At 48.6% G+C, this 21,599-nt stretch overlaps 1 protein-coding gene across 1 annotated transcript; it reads left to right on the top strand.

Annotated features, from left to right (window-relative positions):
- The first annotated feature begins 6,521 nt into the window (after nt 1-6,521).
- Dele1 (DAP3 binding cell death enhancer 1) lies at nt 6,522-21,446 on the top strand. Its single transcript, XM_041660654.1, has 13 exons — nt 6,522-6,652; nt 7,288-7,402; nt 7,485-7,602; nt 9,562-9,709; nt 10,834-10,977; nt 11,266-11,354; nt 11,456-11,552; nt 14,274-14,416; nt 15,549-15,707; nt 15,794-15,886; nt 18,260-18,419; nt 19,147-19,374; nt 20,047-21,446. The coding sequence occupies exons 1-12, from the start codon at nt 6,622-6,624 to the stop codon at nt 19,371-19,373; spliced, it is 1,524 nt and encodes a 507-aa protein (XP_041516588.1). The 5' UTR covers nt 6,522-6,621; the 3' UTR covers nt 19,374; nt 20,047-21,446.
- The last annotated feature ends 153 nt before the right edge of the window (nt 21,447-21,599 follow it).

The following is a 21,599-nucleotide window of genomic DNA, read 5'->3' as shown; positions in this document are numbered from 1 at the left end:
ACCTTGAATTTCTGATCCTCTTGACTCACATACCTAATGCTGGGATTACAGGCATGTGCCACTATGCCTCATGTATGCAGTCCTGAGGAATTGAGCACAGGTCTTCATGCATTCTAGGCAAGCACTCTTCCAACTAAGCTACATTCCCTCACCCCAACTATACCTCTAGCTCTTCATTCAGTTTTGAAAGAAGTCAACCCATGGAGACTGGAGACATGGTTTAGTAGGTAAGAGAGTTTGTTGTGCTAGCATGAGGACCCAAGTTCAAATCTCTGGCATCCATGTAAATAGCTGTGCATGCATATAAAAATTCCAATGTGGGGTAGTGGCAGAGACAAGTGGATCCTACTTGCTTATTGGCTGGCTGGCCAACAAGCATCCGGTTAGTGAAAGACCCTGTCTTAAAGGAATAAGGTAGAGAGTTGTTGGCAGAGGTTGCTTGTTTGTTTCTGGCTTCCCAGACCTGAAATAATCACTCAGAAACTATTAATTAAATCACTGCTTGGCCTATTAGCTTATGCATATTTCTAGATAACACTTACATCTTGAATTAACCCATTTCTATTCGTCTGTGTATTGCCATGTGGCTGTGGCTTACTGGCAAGGTTCAGGCGTGTCTGTCCCCAGTGATGGCTACACAGCTTCTCCCTGACTCCGCCTACTCTCTCTTTAAATATCTTTTAGCCTGGCTATATTCTGCTAAGGCATTGACTGGAAAGCAGCTTCTTTATTCATTAACCAATAAAAACAACACATATACAGAAGGACTTCCCACACTAGAGAGTGATAAAGGAAGACATTCAATGTTCTTCTATGGCCTCTGGTTGAACATGCCTAGGAACACACACCCACCTGCATGTATACACACAGGAGGAGGAGGAAGAGAAGAAGAAAGAGTCAGAAGAGGAGAAAACAAATAAGAGAAGGAAAAGAAAGAGAAGGAGTTGTTATTGTTATCTTATATGGGTTCCTGCACAGCCCCTCCCATAGAACCTGTTAGTCTCCAAAGAATCACATTCTCACAATCAGGGTCTTCCCCTTCCACACTAATTTGGGGCTGGCCTTCCAACTTGCTTTAGCCAGCAGAGCACAGGAGGAAGAGAGTGCAGGTTCCAGGCCTAGGTTTTGAGGTGCCTGGCAGGTCTACATTTGTACACTCTCAGTCACTATGTAAGAAGTTCAGCTGCCCAGAGAGGCCATATGGAGTAGAGAGGCCCCAGGACTCCATGCAGAAGATGCCCAGCCTTTCTGTGGCCCCAGGTGGCTTCATATGACTTCTGGTACAGTTGCTATCTAACTACAACCTCATGAGACTCCAAGTGAGACCAGCAATATTGCTCAGCTGAGCCCCATTTATAGAACTAAAGGAAATAATGATGGGTTTAAGCCACCAAGATCCAGAGTGTTTGCTATGCTGCAATAAATAACTAAATGACATTCTGTATTTTAACTGCCTATTGGCTTTGTTTGCCCTCCTATATAGATTCCTCAGGGCAGGGTTTTTTTTTAATAATTTTTTTATTCTTGGGAATTTCATACATATGCACAATGAAATGATTGTGTACCCTTCTAGACTCCCCACGTCCCTCTCCAACTTCCTCTGTATCTCTCCAACACATCTCCTTCTCAACCTCAAGTCTTCCTTTTCCTTTGACAGTCCACAAGATTACATCAGTGCTGCCCATGGATATGGATGTGGGGCCATCTCCTGGAACATGGGAAACTCACCAGCAGCCACACCCTCAAAAACCAAATTTTCCTCTCCCAGAAGATATCAGCTCAAACAAGGGGTGGGGCCTGGAGAGCCCCTCCCAACTATATCAGAATTTTAGCTGGTTTGATTTTGCGCCAGTAACCACAGTTGTCATGGGTTCATGAGTGGGATATCCTTCCCATCCTCTCGCTCTTTCATTCTTTCTGCCTCCTCTTTGGGAATCTTCCCTAAGCCTGGGGTTGGAAGACGATCATTTCGGGCCAAGCACTGGGTCAGCTCCTCAGCACCTGGATCAGTTATCTATCTCTGCATTGACTGCTGCCCACTGCAAAAGCAAGCAGCTTTGACCCGTTTTGCTGCTTTGAGACAGGCTCTCCTAGGCCACCTATAACTCACTATGTAGACGAGGTTGCCTATAACTCATTATATAGACTAGGCTGCCCTCAGACTTATGATAATCCTCCTGAATGCTGGGATTACAGGCATGAGCCACGATACTGGGCCACATCAATTTTCTTTTTAAGTTGTTAAATCCTCTAGGTATGCTCTAGCACTGAATAAACTCATAAACTTGATTAGTATGAATTTAAGATGTCTAAAAAAATAAAGGCAACAACAAATGTCTACAACGCTCCCTGTTGTAAGAACAGAAGGGCTTGTATACACATCACAAGACATGATTTACTAGGTACCTAGACAATAGGTTTCTAATGAAAACAGCTGGCCTTTGTGAAACAATTGAATCAACTTGACTTTGGGCCATAATCCAAAAACAGACTGTGAGAGCAGTGGAAGAAAATGGCTGATGGCTTCAGGCCTTGGCATTTCTAGTAAAGACAAAAGTCCATGTGATTCCCAGTGTTCCTGTTGGATTGTACTGACAACCGAAAGGCTGTGAGGATTCCAGCCACCCCCACACTTTTCACTCTAGCAGCCTCTGATATCCCCAAGATTCGGGGGGGAATGTTCCTTCTTTCCTCCTCCTCCTTCTACACAATGTCTTACTAGACATCTGATTGTCTGTGAACTCATGATCCACCGGTTTCAATCAACCAAGTGTTGGGATTACTAGTGTATGCCACCACCCCTGGCTATAATGTCATTTTGTGTATGGGGGCAGATACTTTATTTTCTCTTTCAAACCCCTTCGAACAGGCCAGGACATCAATGAAGACACGTGGAATGAACACACTTTTGCTCGAATCAGTCATTCCATGATAAGGGGTCTGGTGTTTCCGGCTGTGTGCAGTTAAGAGGCATCGGGGACACATACTTTGTGGGCTGACAGTGTGTGTTAAGCCCCATGTGGGACACAAAAATGGGAAGATGCCACCCCTGCCCTGAGGGAAAGAACCAGGGAGAGCACACTTACACAGACGAGATAATTAAATAACAGGACAACATATAATTACTGCTAAACTGTGTAGTAAAAATTAAGCACTACAGGATTGGGGAAAGCAGAGAAGTAAGTGGGGAGGGCTCCACCAGTTGGGGAGTCTTCACTGCGGCCCTGAAATCAGGCTGAGCCTTGAGGAAGAAAGCCAACTACAGACAGGCTGAGGAAGGGGTGCCCAGAAGTGATGTGGGAGTGTCATATATCAATCTGTTGATTTCATTGGTTAAGTAATAAACAAACTGCGTGGGCTCATAGCTTAGAACATAGGTGGGTGGAGTAAACAGAACAGAATGCTGGGAGGAAAAGGAAGTGAGCTCAGAGAGGCCATGCTCTGCTCTCCCGGCTAGAATCTTCCCCGTAAGCGCACTGTGGGGTGCAACACAGATGATTAGAAATGGGCTAAATTAATATGTGAGAATTAACCTAGAAGAGGCTAGATAGAAATGGGCCAAGCAGCCGGGCGGTGGTGGCGCACGCCTTTAATCCCAGCACTCGGGAGGCAGAGGTAGGCGGATCTCTGTGAGTTCGAGACCAGCCTGGTCTACAGAGCTAGTTCCAGGAGAGGCTCCAAAGCCACAGAGAAACCCTGTCTCGAAAAAACAAAAACAAAAAAACAGAAATGGGCCAAGCAGTGTTTAAAAGAATACAGTTTGTGTGTTGTTATTTCGGGCATAAGCTAGCAGGCGGCCGGGGTGCTGGGGACGCAGCCCCACCACTCATATTACAACACAGAAGTCCCAGGAGGGACAGAGCCAAGTCAGCACACTTACGGTTTTATGTCAGGCAGCACAGGGACTGTGAAAGGTGACTGTCCCAACTCCCCAAGGAAAAATATTTCTGAATAGTTCCCTGCATTCAGGCTCCTGGGCCTTCATGTGGTTTCCTCTGCTTGCAACGCCCTTTCCCCTTCTCCACTTGATAAACTTACTTGTGTTTAAAGGGCCCAACTCAAAACACAAACAACGTTTCCATGATGTACCCCCACTCGCTGCTCATGATCTATTAGAACACAACTCACAGTTCCCTGCTTAACCTCCTCCACTACCATAATCAAGACTAATTCATATTTCTTGGGCCCTTTCTATGCACCAGGACCTAGGCTAAACATTTATGTTGTTTTGAATATCACAATTACATGAGGTATTATTTTCCCTGTTTTACAGATAACAGGCTAAGTGTGCTTAAGAACCTTGCAAAGGAGTTGGTAGCAGTGCAGGCCTTTAATCCCAGAGGCAGGCAGATCTCTTGAGTTTGAGGCCAGCCTGGTCTACAGAGCAAGTTCCAGGACAGCTAGGGCTATACAGAGAGATGCTGCTTCAAACATTCAGTAATGGTAATAATAATGTCAATAATAAAATAAAAATAGCAAATGTTAAATTTTCTACACAGAGAAACCCTGTCTTGAAAGACCAAAAACCAAACAAAACCAAAACAAAACAAATAAACGCCCTACAAAGAAAACCAAGCTAGAAAATGAGAAAGCTGGCATTCACAGTGGTATTTGTGGGTCTAAAGCCTGTTGGCTGTTTGTCAGTGCTAGAGACTGAACCTGGCTTGTGCAGGACAGGCCCAGCCTCTGACACTGAGCCATAATTTCAGTCCTACAGACTCTGTCCTTTCTCTTTTTGAGGCAACGTTTCACCACATAGCCTAGAATGGTCCCGAACTCATTATCTTGAATCTGTGATCCTCCTATTCAGCCTCCCCAGGACTAGAATTACCGGGACACATCCTCGGGCCTATCTCCGAGTCTGTGAAGTGAAGCATGCCCACGGCAATGCTGCAGCATGCACGGGCAGCCTGTTTATATTGGGTTCTATGGTCTGAGCTGACAAGGACAACGGACCAGGTCTCTTCCTCAAGGAACAGGTTCCCCAGAGATATAAACTCGGATCGCTGGATTCAGAGTCCAGAGCTATAACCAGTACACCATGGGAGCTGGTGCTATCTCACAGTCTACTCCTATTCTTTCATTTATTTTTGTGAGACAGTGTCTCAGGTAGCTCAGGCTGGCCTAGACATAGGGAGCTGAGGATGTCCTTGAACTACTGATCCTCTTGCCTCTGGTTCTAAAGCCTTGTGTCACCAGACCCTACTGCAGTCTCTTCATGTACTAGAGCCCTCCTGTATTTTCGGAGGCCACACATGCTCTTCATCAATCTGTCTTCTCAGATCCTAGAACAGTGGCTGACATATGGCTCGAGACTGTTAGACAGAGAAACACAACTTTCACACCACATGCCGGGGTCCAACCGTAGGTACACCCAGTACTCTCATCCCAGATACTTCCACCCACCTAGAAGTCACATATTTGGGGGAAGCAGGAAGTCTGAACACCTTCCCCCCACCCCATAGGACTCTTCACAGTCGTGAAAGTGGGACCAGTTTACAAAAGCTAACACTGGCTGAACCTGAACCGGAGGGCTCTGACTGAACACAGTCTGTGAATCCTTAAGTATTTTGAAACGAGCAGCCACTCAAAAGCCTCAGCCTGCCGCATAAGGAAAGGGCAGTCATAACTGCTCCAGCTGGCCCTATTCTTGCACAGGGGCCCAGACAACAGAGTATCTCTGAGGGTACAGGGAAACAGCACTACTCTGTGACCTTCAGCAGCCTGAGTTCTCCTAATATTTTAGGGACTTTGACTCAGGCCAAACCACAGTTCCTGGCTGAGAGGATGAAAACAATTTCAGGAGTAGCCACTCTGATGAGATGAAGAGCTGGAGATTTTATTAAAAATAACTTTAACATGGGTATAAGCATGGCCTTAGGAGGCAAACAGGGAACAAAGTAAGGCAATACCAAAGTGCAAGTCTATACTAAGGAGGGAGTTGCAATTGTCATCGTCTTAGCCATACCTTTGGTGGTTAAGTTACATCTCAAAAACTTGCTAAGAACCACCCCCACTTCTCTCTATGGATAAGTGAATTTATAGGTTGATTCCTTGGATGGAATTATAATCAGATGCTACTAGGGTTGTGCAGGGGTGTAGAACATGTCCTTTGCCTGTAAACCGAGTTTCTGGTGAGATTACTAGAGAAACGATTGCTTTAGGCTGAGAAGGGTGAAAAGGGCCTTTAGCAACTATTAACTGTGCTGTGCAGGAATTCTTGCCTGGCCGCTGGCAAGGATTTTCTTTGCCTTTCGATCTTGACTCAGGGAGTGCCCAGGCTAAACGTAAAGAGACAAAACCGGGCTAGAACCCGGGAGCAAACCCTGCCCTAGGTACTTTGGTCCACCAACCAGCCGCCATAAGGATCCACGCACCTCCGTGGCCGTGCGATGGCGACCTGTGCCCTGGCCCCGCATCTCGTCCTTGCTGCTCTCATCTCGCCAAGCCCGCCCCATCCACCACTTCCTCCCGAGAGCACCATCTTTCCGGTAGGGCTCCTTGCTGATTGGCCGGCCGGGGAGTCGGCCGCTGGGGACTGCGCAGCGGCCGTGCTCGTCCCTGTCCGGTCCTTCGGCCTTGATCTCTCGGCTGCGAGTGCTCTATGGTGCTGGTCGCGACATGTGGCGCCTGACAGGTCTCCTGGGGCGAGGTAAGGGCCATCTACAAGGGGAGTTTCTACAGGCCATGGCCTCAGAGCTGCAGAGCTCCGCGGGAAGACAGCCGTAGCGCCAGTGGGTGGAGATAGATGCAGGGAAGGCGGAGCATAGGGGGCAAGGCTCTAGTCAAGGAGTCTGGAGCCCTTGGAATTTGAGACGTGGTAGGGCAAAGTGGGGAAGAAGGTGGAGCTTACATCCAAGGGGACGGGATAGAGTTCTAGAAGGGGAGGAGTCTATAAAAGAAAGCCAATGAAAAGAGGAGGAGTTTAGAGACACATGCTCAGCTTAGTGAGAATGTGTGTCTATAGATTTATGGTTCTAGAACAGAAGTTGCCACTCAGGCAACTCAGTGAGAATTTTTTGAGAATAAACATACGCCATTCTGAGGGGTCTTGCTTTATGGGGTGGTGGAACCTTGGGATCCTTACTAGCCTAGAATGCTGGAGGTCCTGAGTTCCATTCCCAGCACCAGAAAAACAAAGCCAAACAAAAACACTGCGCAGACAGACGTCAGTGATTCCTGGGTTCCTGGGGTAATGCTCCCTCACAGGCTAGAAGGAAGATTGTTGAGGCCATCTTTATTTCAGCCCATCCCTGTTGGTGTGACTGATCCTCTTTGCTTCCACAGCTTTTCCCCGCGTGCTGAGACCTGGCTTCCGAGGGGTAACACCAAGGCCCACCAGTTCAGATGGACCTCAGACATCCTCCACCACCCCACTGCTCCCTAGGCCCAGCGTTGTTAGGTGAGAGTCTGACATTCTGTCACATAGGGCCTCCTGCTCCCATTTTGTACAGAACTTAGTAGCCTCTAATTGTACCGTTTAGGTCAGGCTCCTGTGGTCCAAGGAGGAACAGAGACCCAAAGTGCTGTGGATGGAAAGATGCCTTCCACTGGATGTCTGCTCACGTCTCCCCAAACACTCTGCGGGATGCCATCTCGTGGGTAAGGCTTCCCCAGCCCTGTCCTGTACCTTCAGCATAGACAAGAATAATCTTGCATGGGAGAACATCCTAGCGTAGAAACAAGGGCAAGATCGTATCCACATGGTGAGGTCTGCAGCCGTGAGCGTGGTTCCTGGAAACCTTGCTGTCCCTCTAGCCTCAGCCATGCTTTTATTCTTCTCCATTCGGTAGGCATTTGTTTAACACTTTTGAGCTAAGCTCTAGGAACAGAGCAGAGAACAAGGAAGACATAATTCTTGCCTTCGTGGATAAGAAGTAGCTGATAGATAGCATGACTCACCAACAGGAACTGTTGTTCAATATTTACAAAAATCCTGCAAGGGAAATTTAACCTTCATCTCATACACAAGGACACTCAGGCTTTAGAATATCAGTAGTATATCTAACGTTACATGGCTTAAGTAGAAGAATCAGGTTTTGCTGGCCTGACATTCAAGCTGCACCACACGGTTGCTTCACCTGGTATATCTTGTAGAATCGCCTAATGAAGAGCCTCATGCATAATATTTGCTCGGTAAATATTTGTTGAACTGATCTCTAAGGTCAGGGATGCATCACAAACATTAGGTCTCCTAGGGCAGAGTCTTGGCCCACAGGCAGTGTTCCATGTAGAGATTCCAGCTATCCACCATTCTGAATGAAATGGACACACGCATATATCACTCTCAGATCTGCCACATCCCAACCTGGTACTTCATGCTTTGTACTGTAGGCAAGTGACTTGACGCCTCTGAGCCTTGCTTTTGTTGTTTTGTTGTTTGTTTTTCGAGGTAGTGTATCTCTGTGTAGCCCTGGCTTTCTTGGAACTTGCTCTGTAGACCAGGCTGGTCTCAAACTCTCAGAGATCCATCTGCCTGTGCCTCCTGAGTACTGGGATCAAAGGCGCGCACCACCCCCACCTGGCCACTTTTTTTTTTTTTTATAGACCTTTAATTTGGTGTCATCAGAGCTGAACATGGGATGTCTCCATGACATAGACATGGCTGTTTGGGTTTCTATGAACTGGAGACAGATTATACCATAGAGTAGGGAATATTTTTCCATTTTGTCAAAGAACTGAGCCCTAGGTTGGTATCACATCGATTCCTTCAGGGAACTGCACCCAGATTCCAGAGGCCCTGTTATCTCTAGGTTCTGTCACCACTGCCCTCGTGGAGGGTCTGCACACAGACTCTCACCAACACCATTGGCCTTATCTTCCTAATGATGGTGCCTTGTCTTCCTCCCGCCTGCAGCCCACTCATCTTCTAGTACTCTTTCCTCTCAGGCTCTTTGCAGCCCCCGATTGATTTTCTTCTTGGTGTTTCACACAATTTCTAGGTTATTGTATTTGTTTTTCTGTGTGTTTGGATTTTGTCTCTTTCAGCAAAAGATACAAATGTTATGAGGGCCGAGACGCTGTCTGTCTTAACCTGCTGTCATGCATAGTTCCTGTTGCAATAAAGAGATACTGGGGTATCACCCAATCCAGGAAGATGGGGTGAACGAGCAGCTCCTGGGATAGGAGCTGGCTCAGCTGGTCTGTGACACCTTTTCAAGCTTCCACTTGTATGTGTGTGCTCTTGTGGCTGGGTTGGGAACTCTTTTTTTTTCCCCACAGCGTCTTTTTGCCTGCCTAGACCCTTTTATTCTGTCCCTTGCTGGCACATGCATTCAGCACGCACTTTTTAGGCACCTACTCTCACTTCACACTGCCCTGGGCTCCAGGGATACCAGAATGTGCACGGTCCACGGGCCCTGCCTCTATCATGCTTACAAACTAAAAGGGAGTGACAGACCCTAAGTGAATGATTGAAAAGAACTACAGAGCCACAAAGGACAGGCTTAAGTGCTGTGAAAGTACATGGCGTGGAGCTGCCCCCGTTCGTCAGGAAAGGCTCCCGGCAGACGATGATTGACAGGTGGGGCTGTGTTCCTGACATGCTGCTTTCTTTCCCAGGGCTCTCTGGCCGTGCTGGCCTTGCACCTGGCCAGGCAGATCCACTTCCATGCAGCCCTGATAGCAAGACCCCAGCCAGCTGAACGCTGCTCTTGGCACAGTCCCCTCTACCGCTTCCTCTCCTCTTCCTGGTGGCACCCACGCTCCTGTGAGTTCTCCATCCTCAGGGGGCAACTGGGGCAGGTTGGGAGTTTCTCTGGGCCAGGAAGTATCTCTGGCCACACCTCAGGAAAAGAGCCATCAGCAGCTCCTTGCCTTTCCTATCTGAGCCAGAGGGAGAGGAGTGTGGGGAACTGGGCCACACTGGGTGTGGGCCGTGCCTGCCCCTCCGTGCCTCTCCGTGTCCTCTATCACCTCCCAGAGAGGAAGCCCCCACACCTAGGATACCTTAGACCCCGGGTGTGGCTTCCTGCACAATCCTCGACCAGTGCAGTTCAGTCCTGCAGTGACTGTCAGTAACTGAAACTATTGAGTGTGTGTTTTGGGTTGTGTGCAGAAAGCATATAGCCACATGATTGAAGCTCTGGAGTCAGACTTTAAGAATTCTAACTTCCCAACTACTGCTTACTAACTACTCTGGTGTCCCTGAAGAAATCAGTTTTGGTCTCCCCATGCCTCAGTTTCCTTATCTGTAAAATGGGGTGATAATAAAGGGGATTCCTTGGGAAGACCAAATGAGTTAATATGTGTCAGGGACTTAGAATTGCGCCTAGCACGTAGTATGCGCTTGGTCATCATCAGTTGGAATTTTAGTTCTTGTGTTAGCATTAAGCAGAAAGCTGGGTGCTAGGCTACAGTAGTGAATCAGGTAGGCACTCCCAGCCTCTGGGAGGATTCAAGCGATCTGTGCTCAGGGTGGGAGATCAGCATAAGTATGAATTTCAGTGGAGCAGTGGTTCTCAACCTCCCTAGTGCTACAGCTCCTTAATACAGCACCTCATGCTGTCAAGACCCCCAACCATAAAATTATTTTTATTGCTACTTTATAACTGTAATTTTGCTGCTGTTAGGTATCGTAATGTAAATATCTGTGTTTCCCTATGGTCTTAAGCGACCCACAGGGATCGTGACCCACAGGTTGAGAACCGCTGCTGCTGCAGAGGAAGGCAGGGAAGGCAGGCCAGAGGGGTGGAAGAGGAGCCGTGGGAGGGAGGAGTCTCAGGAGTTTCACAGTTCTTCCTCAAGCCTCAGGGAGGACGGACTGGCAAGTGTTCCAAGCTCCCAAAGATTGGACCCCTTTTTTACCTGACCTTCTTGCTGGCTTCTCTCCAGCACTTCGGAGGCATGTTCTTCCCAGGCCTGACCACCCAGCTCCCACATACGCTGGCCTCAGGGAACCAAGGCTGGGCCAGAAAGAACCCTCCCCTCAGTCCCAGTGCTGCCCTGAGACTGGCCTTCTGAATCTACCTGAAGAAGGTGCGACCTCACCTAATACCTGTAGAGTGGGGAGGGGGGTGGATGGACCTAACACCCGCAGGAGGGAGGGACTGCTGGACGGACCTAACACCCCCAGGAGGGGAGGGGCTCGTGGATGGACCTTTGTTGCACCGTGCACCCAGATAAAGAGCTGTCATCCCCGTGAAGCCTCTTGCTTTCTGGGGTGATCGAGAGTTACTGAATATAGGGCAGACTGGAAGAGAAAGAAGGGAGAAGTCATACCTTTCTCCTCCCCCTGACACCTGGGTATCCGCCTTTCCCTTGCAGAGCCCAGTGACTTTGACTTCTTGCATGCCAGCAGGGACTTCACATCCCAAGCAGAGGCAACCGAGGCCTGCCCCCCTGGAGAAACAAATGTATGTTTCAAGTTTGGTACCCTGGATGCCCACTCCTCTCTTGGGGCTGGTGGAGAGCCAAGTGACCCATACCTTGATGCTGCCTTCTGTTTCTTCCCCAGGAACAAGACAAGTCCAAGGCTCTTCCCCTAGAGGAGGCTGTGACTTCCATCCAGCAACTCTTTCAGCTCAGTGTTGCCATTGCTTTCAACTTCCTGGGTACCTGATTCCCCTCCTCAAGGCGGGAGGATGAGGAAATGGAAAGGGCATGGGTTGGGTAGAATACAGCAGAGTAGAGAGTGGTTTAAACAAAAGAGGTTTATCTTCTCTGGGTAGGTAGACCAGATGTGGCATGCTGGTTCAGTGGGGTCAAGGACCCATCCTAGTTCTTACGTGTTCAGCTCTCATCTTGAGTTCGGTATTAGTCATTCCAGCTCCTGCTTTCCTGTTTATATTCTTGGCCGCTGGGTGGAGAGACAGTAAGCTAGAGGACCCCTACTTTCCTTATGGGCCTAACCTTGCTCTTTATAGAGGTACGTAGGCCACAAAGTCGGCTTCTGGCCGTCTGTTATAGAGGAGGCTGAGAGATGTAGTCTTCAGCCGAATGGCCATGTGCTTCCTTGAGTAGTCTGTCCTGTGTAGACAGTAGGAAATTTTACAGGACACCCAGCATTCTCTATCATGCTTAGAAAAGAGCAGGCTCCTGCAGTTTGCAGCAGGCCCCAGTGCATAATGGGGAAGAACCCTTATCAAATCTGGGGACTCCACATGACTTGGCTATTTGTCCTGGTTCTATGGTGACTTGACTCTTGTCTCAAACCATCTAAAGGGGAGCCTTGTATTCCCAACAGCACCTGTTGGGACCTAGTAGTTGGAGACAGGGAGGAAGAGGCTGGGTCTCATTCAGAGCATATTTACTGATTATTGCTAGCCCCTGCCGGGAGATGTGGTGGTTCTTTACTCTCATGGTGTTCACATGTGGATTGAAGGATAGTAGACAGTAAACTGGACAGGTACAGTGGCCCATGCCTTTAATCCCAGCATTTGGGAGGTGGAGACAGGCAGATCTCTGAGTTCGGAGCCAGCCTGATCTATAGAGCAAGTTCCAGGACAGCCAGGGCTACACAGAGAAACCCTGACTCGAAAAAACAAAAAAGAATGTCAGATGATAAATGTTATGAAGAAATTGAACAAGGGGTTGTTTCTCTAACTTGGGCAAGGAACAGCTTTTCATGGAGAAGTCTGCTGGAAGGGAGACCCTTGAGCTAAGCCTGGCTGACAGAGGCCAGGTTTGTTCCCATTTGGAGAAAGAGATCTCCAGCAGAGAGAGAAACGAGAGTAAGGTGCTGTGACAACATTGAGGTTTATTTGTTAAGGGACAAAAGAGAGGTGACTGTGGCTGGAACTTAGCCATCATAGGAAGGAGAGAAGGATGAAGTCAGAGAAGCAGCCAGGAGCCAGCTCAGGTAAGGTCTTCCGATCCCAGGAAGAGTAGGGATTGCCTACGTGACACAGGAAGGCACTGGAGCAGGAAGAAGGATGGTCATGTGATCTGACTTACTCTTCCAAAGGTCTGTGTGGCTATTTACAGACCAGCATGGATTGAGGGGGGCCGGAAGGGAGACGTGAGACCAGGCAGGAAGACTTGCTGAGAACTAGGCAGGACGTGATGAGGGCTTGGCCATGGCTAAGGCAGCAGAGCCAGAGGAGCAGAGGAATCCTGATGAGCTGGTGGTGTCTTCTGCCCCTCGTGTCTCCTTCCCAAGGACAGAGGACTCCGTGCACTCGGGACAGTAGATTTTCAGGAGGCAGGGAAGCGAGTGTAACTCTGCTTGCTGAATAGGGTGCAGCTTTTTCCTGGTTGGCTTTTTTTGTGATTCTGAGGGCAAGGCTCTTCTCAGAACCCTCCTGCCCATTCCTCCATTCATATATTCATTTATTCAGCAAGTGCTGAGCCCTGTGGCAGTGCACAAAGGCAGCACAAGCTATAATCATATTTTGCATTTATGTAGAATTTTCATCCCATGCAAAATTACTTCTCCGTTCTTGTTCTGCCTGCCTCGAGGATTTTACAGTATAATTGAGGAGACGGGGCTTATTCTTTTGTACCAGCTGTGTCCATAGACAAAGGTTTGATATATTAGGAAAGCGCTAAAAAGAGTTTAAGCCCCAAGTGTGGTCTGAAGGTTCTAGAGTAGAAACAATGGGAGGCTTGGTGATAGAGGCAGAACCCAGGGTCTCAGTCAGAAGCCAGTTTGAGCAAAGATGAAAATTGACAAAGTTGAGTCCTGCCTGTACATTTTCTATTTCCTTAATGCCTGGGCAAAGCAAAGGGCCCTGACTTTGGAGAAGGATGTCAGCCAGGCATTGGCTGTCTTCTGCTGAGGCTCTTCCTTGCCATACAAGAGTAGCTGAGCAAGATCACCTGTGCGGTGCAGGTGTGCAATGAAAACCTTCTCCTTGCTGACATAAGCCCAGAATCTTGGGGATCTCTTGGCCTGTCGAGCGTCAGGGGGAATGGGAATCAAGGCAGCTCCAGAGAACCCAGGGGCCAGCACTGATAGTCTCTCAAGGTTGCTGCTGTCAGAATACTTAAGAGTTCTTTTCTCTCATGAGAATCTTCTCTGCCTGATTAAAATTCACACTCCTGACAGAGTCGCATTGGTGGGGAAGAGCACAGGCATATGATTGACAGCCCAGGGGAGGGGTTGTTCCCGAAGGCCAGATAAGCAAGCACAGCCACCCCATCCCTGGCACCAGCCTCCAGCCCCACCCCCATGTCTCTGGCACCGGTGAGCCAGCTGGAGAAGTGAGTGCTGCACAGCTGTGTCCCGCACAAGAAGAAAAGAGGGATTCTGGGAAGGAATGAGCAACCTGAGTGTCTGGTGGAGGATGTGGAAGGTCACAGTAGGAAATGTGTTTGTGCTCCATTTCCTACAGGGACAGAGAACATGAAGGCAGGGCACCACACAGAAGCCTTCTCTTCCTTCCAGAGAGCCGCAGACCGTGGCTACAGCAAAGCACAGTACAACGTGGGCTTGTGTCTGGAGCATGGCAGAGGCACAGCTAGGGACCTCGGCAAGGTACCGTCCCATTCCCAGACCCAGTGAGCTCAAAAACTGAGTAGTAAACAGCAGGGGCTGATAGTTCAAAGTAAGCCCTCCTAAATTATAGACGTGTACTCCAGACTCAGGGAGGGCAGGCATTTTGCCTTTCTTTGCAACTGTACTCTCAGAGCCTAGATTGTACCTAGATAAGTAGGTTAATTTTAAGATAGAAGGGTAGGTATGAAAGGGTGTCGTATGTAGAATATTTTGTTGAGCTGTATGTAAAAGGAAAGGGGATAATCAACTTGATGTTCTTATGTCTACAGGACCTTAACAATGATATATCAGATCTAAGTCAACAGGGAAAGACATTCATGGTATACTGCTATGTCTCTTTCTCCATATAGGTGTATATTCATATATATATTCATATATATATATATATATATATATATATATATATATATATATATAAAATGTATAGTTCTGGAAAGATGGCTCAGTGGTTAAGTGGACTAGCTGCTCTTTCAGAAGACCCAGGTTCAATTCCCAATACCCACATGGTGGCTCACAACCACCTGTGATTCTAGTTCTGGGGACTGACATTCTCTTTGGCCTCCACAGGCACTATACATGTGTAGTGCACAGACATACATGTATGCAAAACACCTAAGCACACAACAACATATATATAGTATATACATGTACACAAGCTTACATGTGTAAGTGTATACACAGTATGTGCAGCGTGTATAACATATCCATGGGGAAAACTTGGAAGCCTATACACTAAAACTTTAATAAAGAATGATCTTAATTGAACAGGGTAACACACACTGTAATTCCATCACTGAGGCAGGAGGATTTCTCCACTTTTGAGGCCAATGTGGGCTGTATGGGTAGTAACAGGCTGCAGGAACTCTATCTCAGACTCTCTCTCAAAAAGACAATCGGTCAAACACACCAACAAAAACTCCTGATGCTCTTATGAGGCAGGATATCTTGGGCTTTTATGTTTGTGCTCTGGGTTTCTGTTTTTAATTTTGACTTAACAGCATTTACCGTTCTAACCTATAATGATTGTGTATTTATTTGAATGGCTTTTAATATTTCATTCAAAGAAAGAGGCCAATTACCTACAGACTGATAATTTCTCCTGTTGCCCCAGGCTATCCTCTTTTACCACCTGGCCGCCATCCAGGGCCACAGCCTGGCTCAGTACCGCTATGCCCGGTGCCTGTTGCAAAGTTCAGCCTCTTTGTCAGACCCTGAGCGGCAGAAGGCAGTGTCGATGCTGAAGCAAGCTGCAGACTCTGGCTTGCAAGAGGTGAGTGCTATCGATGGGGTCTGTTCTGAGTGAGGTGTGCAGAGCCTGAAAGTGACTAACGTGTCCTTTTCTTCCCTCCCTGCTAGGCCCAAGCTTTCCTTGGGGTGCTCTTTACGAAGGAGCCACACCTGGATGAACAGAGAGCCGTGAAATACCTTTGGCTCGCAGCCAGCAATGGGGTACGTGTGCTATCTCTGGTCCGTACATGTTGGGGATCAAGTCTGATAAGAAAAGGAGTTTGGGAACTGGTTCTGAGCTCTGGGCTTATTATACGTTTTCCAGGAGCCTACGGCTAGCCACACCCTGGCTCCCACTGACCCACTGTGTGACCTTGGACAGGGCCACTGGGGTGCTGAGTTTGAAGGTGGGGACACTGCTCGGCGGAGGTGGAAATACTTGCTCTCAGACATTGTGAACTGTGGCACAGCCGAGCTCCTCCCCTCCAGCTACCCAGCCTGTCGCTACTCACCACGTATTGAGCTATCACTTCTTGATTCAGACTTTTCAACCAACCTAATAATGCCCGCTCTGCCTGCCCCTTCACAGGGTTGTTAGGAGTATCGGACCAAGGTGACAGGCGTGCAGGCTCTCTGTGAGCTGTACCCATGACGCGTCCTTGCGGTGGCCTTGGGAAGTCACACACATGAGAGAGGGCTACTTGATTGTCCGACCTGGGTGTTGGCATTCAAGCGGCATAGCCCAGTTTGTTTCACGGGGAATTGGTTCCGTGGGATGTTGATGAGGAATGCCAAGGGAATGGGCCCTTGGATCTCAGGAGCACTAAGTGAAAATAGTTGTTTTGCGTTTAGACAGTCTACAGAGTAAAGAGCTCTCTATCACTGAAATGCCAAGGTGATCTGTGGCTTGCTGGATCCCTGTTGTAGCTGTAGGGGTCAGAAGTCCTGGATTGGAGCAGGCGGTGTGCACAGTGTCATTTCCCTGCCTAGGGCACTCCTGCTTCTCTTTGTTCTCTGACCAGCAGACTGACAACACTATCGCATCAGAATATTTAACCCCGGCCACTCTGTGCTCCACACAGTACCTGGAGTCTGACAAAGGAGGACAGCTAGCAGCAGCCAGCAATTGCACTGTAGCTCTTCTTCCTCGGAGGAGCGGGCCTGCTGTCCATATGCCGGGTACACCCTGGGCCTTCTGGCCTGCTAGGGTTAGACCAGCATGCTAAAAGAAGGGGTGCGCAAAGGGATATATGTCCCCCACTGTGGAGCACTGTGTTGGGACACAGCCCTTCCACTCTTCAACCTCTCAGAAACTGGGTTGGTCACTCGGGGCTTATTCTGTGTGGTGTTGCAGGGTAGGTGTCATGGTTTAGATAAAAGCCGTTTAGTTCCCTGAGCGTTGGCAGGGGCCACGAGGGGAAGCCGGGTTCCACCACCCAAGGCCTCTGGGTCCCAGGCGGGTGGGAGGTGGCGGGTGAGAGACCTCGGCGGGTTGGCGGTGCAGATGAGGTGGATAGACACCATAATAGACGCCATACAGAGAAAGTGAATATAGTTTATTAGTTTATTTAGTGGGTTATGGAAGGGAAGGGGAGAGAGAAAGTGAGAGGTGGCACATGCTGGTAGAATTTACTGAAGGAGAAGAGGCCTCAGCTACCTCTTCTGAACAAAGCCAGGACAGAGGAACCCAGGCTAGAAGCAGAAGGAAGATCTGCTTGTCTCTTAAAGGGACAGGACAGACCATTACATTGGGGTTTAGGTCTTACATATGACTGTTGCTTTGTTCTGCCCTAGCCTGCAACTCTAAATCTACTGTATTTCTTACCGACTTTGGCCTTTATGTCACATAAGTGGGAACAGAGTATGTAGCAGAAACTTGTGGCACATAAAGGAGCAATGGGACCATGGTTGAGAATCTGTAGAATTTTTTTAATTGAGAGCTTAAATATGCTAAGAGCTCTCTAGTAAGGGAGGAGAACTCAGTGGTGTGAGAAGCTGGAGGGGCGTGTCATGCTAGTTGCACTGACCTGAGCACTTTCCGTATAGTGAAGCCTAAGTACGTAGTGCTTCTGTTAGCCCTGTCCCATAGCCGAGGAAACTGGGGTACCTGGGTTGGAAGCCAGGAAGGCTAGCCATGCAGGCCAGGGTCCTATGCCTACTTGTCTCACAGAGGAGTGTCATGTCAGTGAGGAGGCAGAGCCCAGGGCGGTGCAAGGGGCAGACCATGAGGAAGACATGGCTTGTGCTGTGGTTTCTCTGGGAGTCAGGAAGGCGGGCCTGGCTTTGGGAAATCTCTGTACACTGGCCTGTCAGAAGGCCGAAGCTTGCCTCCTGGCGTCCTTCCCATCTAAGGCCGAGTCCTTCTGTAGTCTTTTCTTAGCCAGTCTCAGCAAGAGAAGTCTTCACACTGGTGGGGTGGAATCTCCCTAGGCAGGGGACCCAACTCCTTAGGCAAGCACTGGGCCTCTAGTATTTCATGGTTGAGGAGCTTGGAATGTGGCAGGCTGATGGATGAAGGCTCAGCATCCCTGCCTGACTCCATCTCACTCCTGGCTATGCATTCCTGTTCTTCAGTTTGTCTGTCTTCTCATTTAGGACTCCCAGAGCAGGTTCCACTTGGGAGTCTGTTACGAGAGGGGCCTTGGTGTTCAGAGGAATCTGGTCGAGGCTGTGAAGTGTTACCAGCAGTCAGCAGCCGTGGGGAATGAACCCGCCCAGGAGAGGCTTCGGACCCTCTTCAACGTAAAGGCAGCAGGTAATGCAAGCCAAGGCCTGGTTCCTTCTAAGCTGAGTGCCCGGCGACAACAAAGGGTGGTGGCCCCAGTGTTAGCTAGCAACCTGACTTTCAGAGAAAGGTAAACTTGTGTTTTGAACTCCGCTGTCATTGAACTGAGACTCTATGACCTTGATTTCTTCTCTGACAATCAGAAACACAGTAGAATTAAGCCCTTAGCTTGTAAGCACTACATTTTAGTAAAATAATAGGCTAGCACAGCCGGTCCTGGTGGCGCATGCTGGGAATCACAACATCTGGGATGCTGACACATACATTCTCAGGCTGGCTTGGGTACCATAGCAAGACACTGCCTTTAAAAATAAAGCATAACATAGTCTAGCACACAGTAAGTGTTCAATAAACCAGTAAATGATGGTTCCTGCCATGATTTTTTGGGGAGAGCCAATGTCTTGAGGCTGACTGAAATACCTTTCTAGGGCTATGAGAGCACCACTGAGTCACTGGGGCTGAGCCCCATTAGCAATGCCAGAGGAGCCAGATCCTTTAAGAAGTCCCTGCCCTGCCAGGCATAGTGGCACATGGCTTTAATACCAACACTTGAGGCAGAGGCAGAGGCAGGTGTATCTCTGAGATTGAAACCAGTATAGTCTACATAGAGAGTTCTAGGACTGTGTAGGGAGACCCCGTCTTAAACAAAGATCCTGCTAGAACTGCTGGAATAAGCATTGCTGTCTTCTCTTTGTAGCCCCAGGGCCCAGCAACCCGTCCATGACAGGACTGAAGTCTTTCTCGAGTCCCTCCCTCTGTAGCCTGAACACCCTGTTGGCAGGTGCCTCAGGCCTCCCTCATGCCTCAAGCACTGGGAACCTTGGCCTCCTCTGCAGAAGTGGCCATCTTGGAGCCAGCCGCGGAGCCCCCAGCAGGGCCATACCATCCTTAGAAAGAAGTCTCGTGAGACTGGGTTTCGGCTAAGGTGAGATAAAATACAGCCCTGGCTAGGAAAAGGGTGGACTGGAGGTTGGGTGGCAGCAGAAATTGGTTAGTACCCTTCCTAGAGTAGCAATTCCAGTTCGTGCTCGGGTGCCCATGTATTTGAAGTGCAAGGCTAATCGGTGACTTTGTCCTTTTTTCCACTTGGTAGCCTCCTAAATAGCACCAAAAATATTCATTCAGTGACCCCAGAGACTCCATTTACCACTTTTGCCTTTGTTTTTGAGCAAATAACTAACCTTCTCTGTCCCTGTGCCTCAGTTTCCCTACTCTTAGACTATATCATAGTTTCCAACAATCCTTGATGTGTACATGCCCCTGATAGTTGACAAGATTTTACATGGCATGTAAATTCAGATGCTTTACTTCAGTAGTATGTTTAATAGATAATGCCAAATATAGTGGAAAGATTGGCCTATAATTCTTTTACACTTATGTACAAAGCTGAAGGGTAGTGACTTAAAGCATCCTGTCCAATGGAGCGCAGATTCAAAGGTGATGGAAGTTTGGGGGTGTTCTCATGAGTGGCTGAACTTGGGTGTCACCAGCATTCTCGCCTTGTTCATCCCTGACGGACTCGTGATCGTTTTCATCTTCGGTGTGGAAGGGAGAGGTTGCCTGGATGCTTACATGTTTCTGTTTCGATTTTCTTCAGACCTCCCTGCCTGAGAGCTCTCAGAGATATCACAACTTGAATCCCAAAGAAGAGGCCAGTTAGCTCCTCACCTCCCCGGGAGCGTCCAGCACCTCCCCAGCACCATAAAGAAGAGGAATGCCTATGAAGTCCTAGGTTCTGGCTCCACCACTGACCCAGCTGTGCCACCTGGAAACAGTGACCCGATTTTCCAACATTATTTTCTCAATTCTAGCCCAAGCACAATAGCATGTGCCCTCCTGCCTTAACAGACTGAGGTGCAGCCATTTCTCTGCATAAAGGACCTTAGTTCTTGCTTAGGGTTCTGAAGGCAGAGTGATGCCCACAGTTCTATGACCTAGAGTCACCAGGCCACCAGGCATGGTGCAAGTACCTTTAATCCCAGCACTTAGGAGACTGCGGCAGGGGGATCTCTATGAGTTCAAGGCCAGCCTGTTCTACAAAGCGAGTTGCAGGACAGCTAAGGCTACATAGGGAAACCCTGTCTCAAAACAAAAACAAGAGATCCGGATGAGGATCAAAGCTGACATCATGACTCCAGCCCAGACTTCTGGTCTACCAGTTCACACTGTAGTGTTATTTGCAAACATTATCATCACCCGGCAGGTGTGGGGGTATCAGGAGAGATTAGACACCTGGAGTCTTGGAGTCAGAGTATTGAGAGCATGAGTCCTTTTTGGAAAAGGTCGGGTAGGATTATGCAAGTGTTTAATAAAACAGATGGTGGGTTATCTCCTCTCTCTTGCCCTTGAGTGTGTGGGGGAGAGCCAGGGAGATGGGCAGGGGGAGCTGAAAGCTGAGGCTCCATCCTCATCTCTAAACTCTCCATTAACCAATTTAAAAGGACTTAAAAGCTCTCCAAGAGAGAGACTTAGAAAAAAAAATGACTTCTGAGTCAACGCTAATGACTCCAATTACTGAATTTGTGAATAGCTGTTCCCTGGCTTCTGGAAATTAGCCCAAGTTCAATAGCAGAAACGTGGCTGTGGGCAGGGGGTGGGAGGAACTGAGGACCAGCACGTCCCCCCACCCCGAGACTGTTTCCTTGTCCAGACAGCATGATCAGTTCAAAGGTGGGAGGGTTGGGGGGGATAGCTGTGCACACTTTCTTCAGCTGCCCACCCCTCCCTCTCCTAACTCCTGTGTGGTCTTAGCTATGCTGTTCTAGCACCTTCCTGAAGCCCCAGTGCCTCCCCTGCTCCCTGCTTCCTTCCCAGATTTGCCATGTATACCACCCTGACCCCTGTTGGACACCTTGTATGATGCCTCCCACAGACATAGGCACCTGGTCATGTCCTGACACTTAGAACAGTGTCCCAAGCAAGGTGAAGGCTCCATGTTCAGAGTTTGAAGCCCTGCAGTACACTAACCACTGTGGCAAAAATAAAAAATAAGAAAGGTTCCTGTGGTCGACTAAGTTTGGGAAGCACTGCCCTTGATAGCCCCTTTTTATAAATTCATAACACATCCAGAAATGTGAGTTCCAGGAAGTTCTGCACTAAGACAGAAGCAACGGAGCCTTCCTGGGTGCCCTGAAAAATGTCACCACAGCA

The sequence above is a fragment of the Microtus oregoni genome, unplaced genomic scaffold (assembly GCF_018167655.1).
Source record: "Microtus oregoni isolate MIOR12 unplaced genomic scaffold, Mior012 000011F_ref0000422, whole genome shotgun sequence".
In the NCBI taxonomy this organism is placed as follows: domain Eukaryota; kingdom Metazoa; phylum Chordata; class Mammalia; order Rodentia; family Cricetidae; genus Microtus; species Microtus oregoni.
Note: the sequence above shows the minus strand (reverse complement) of the source record. Positions and strands in the feature narration are given on the sequence as shown.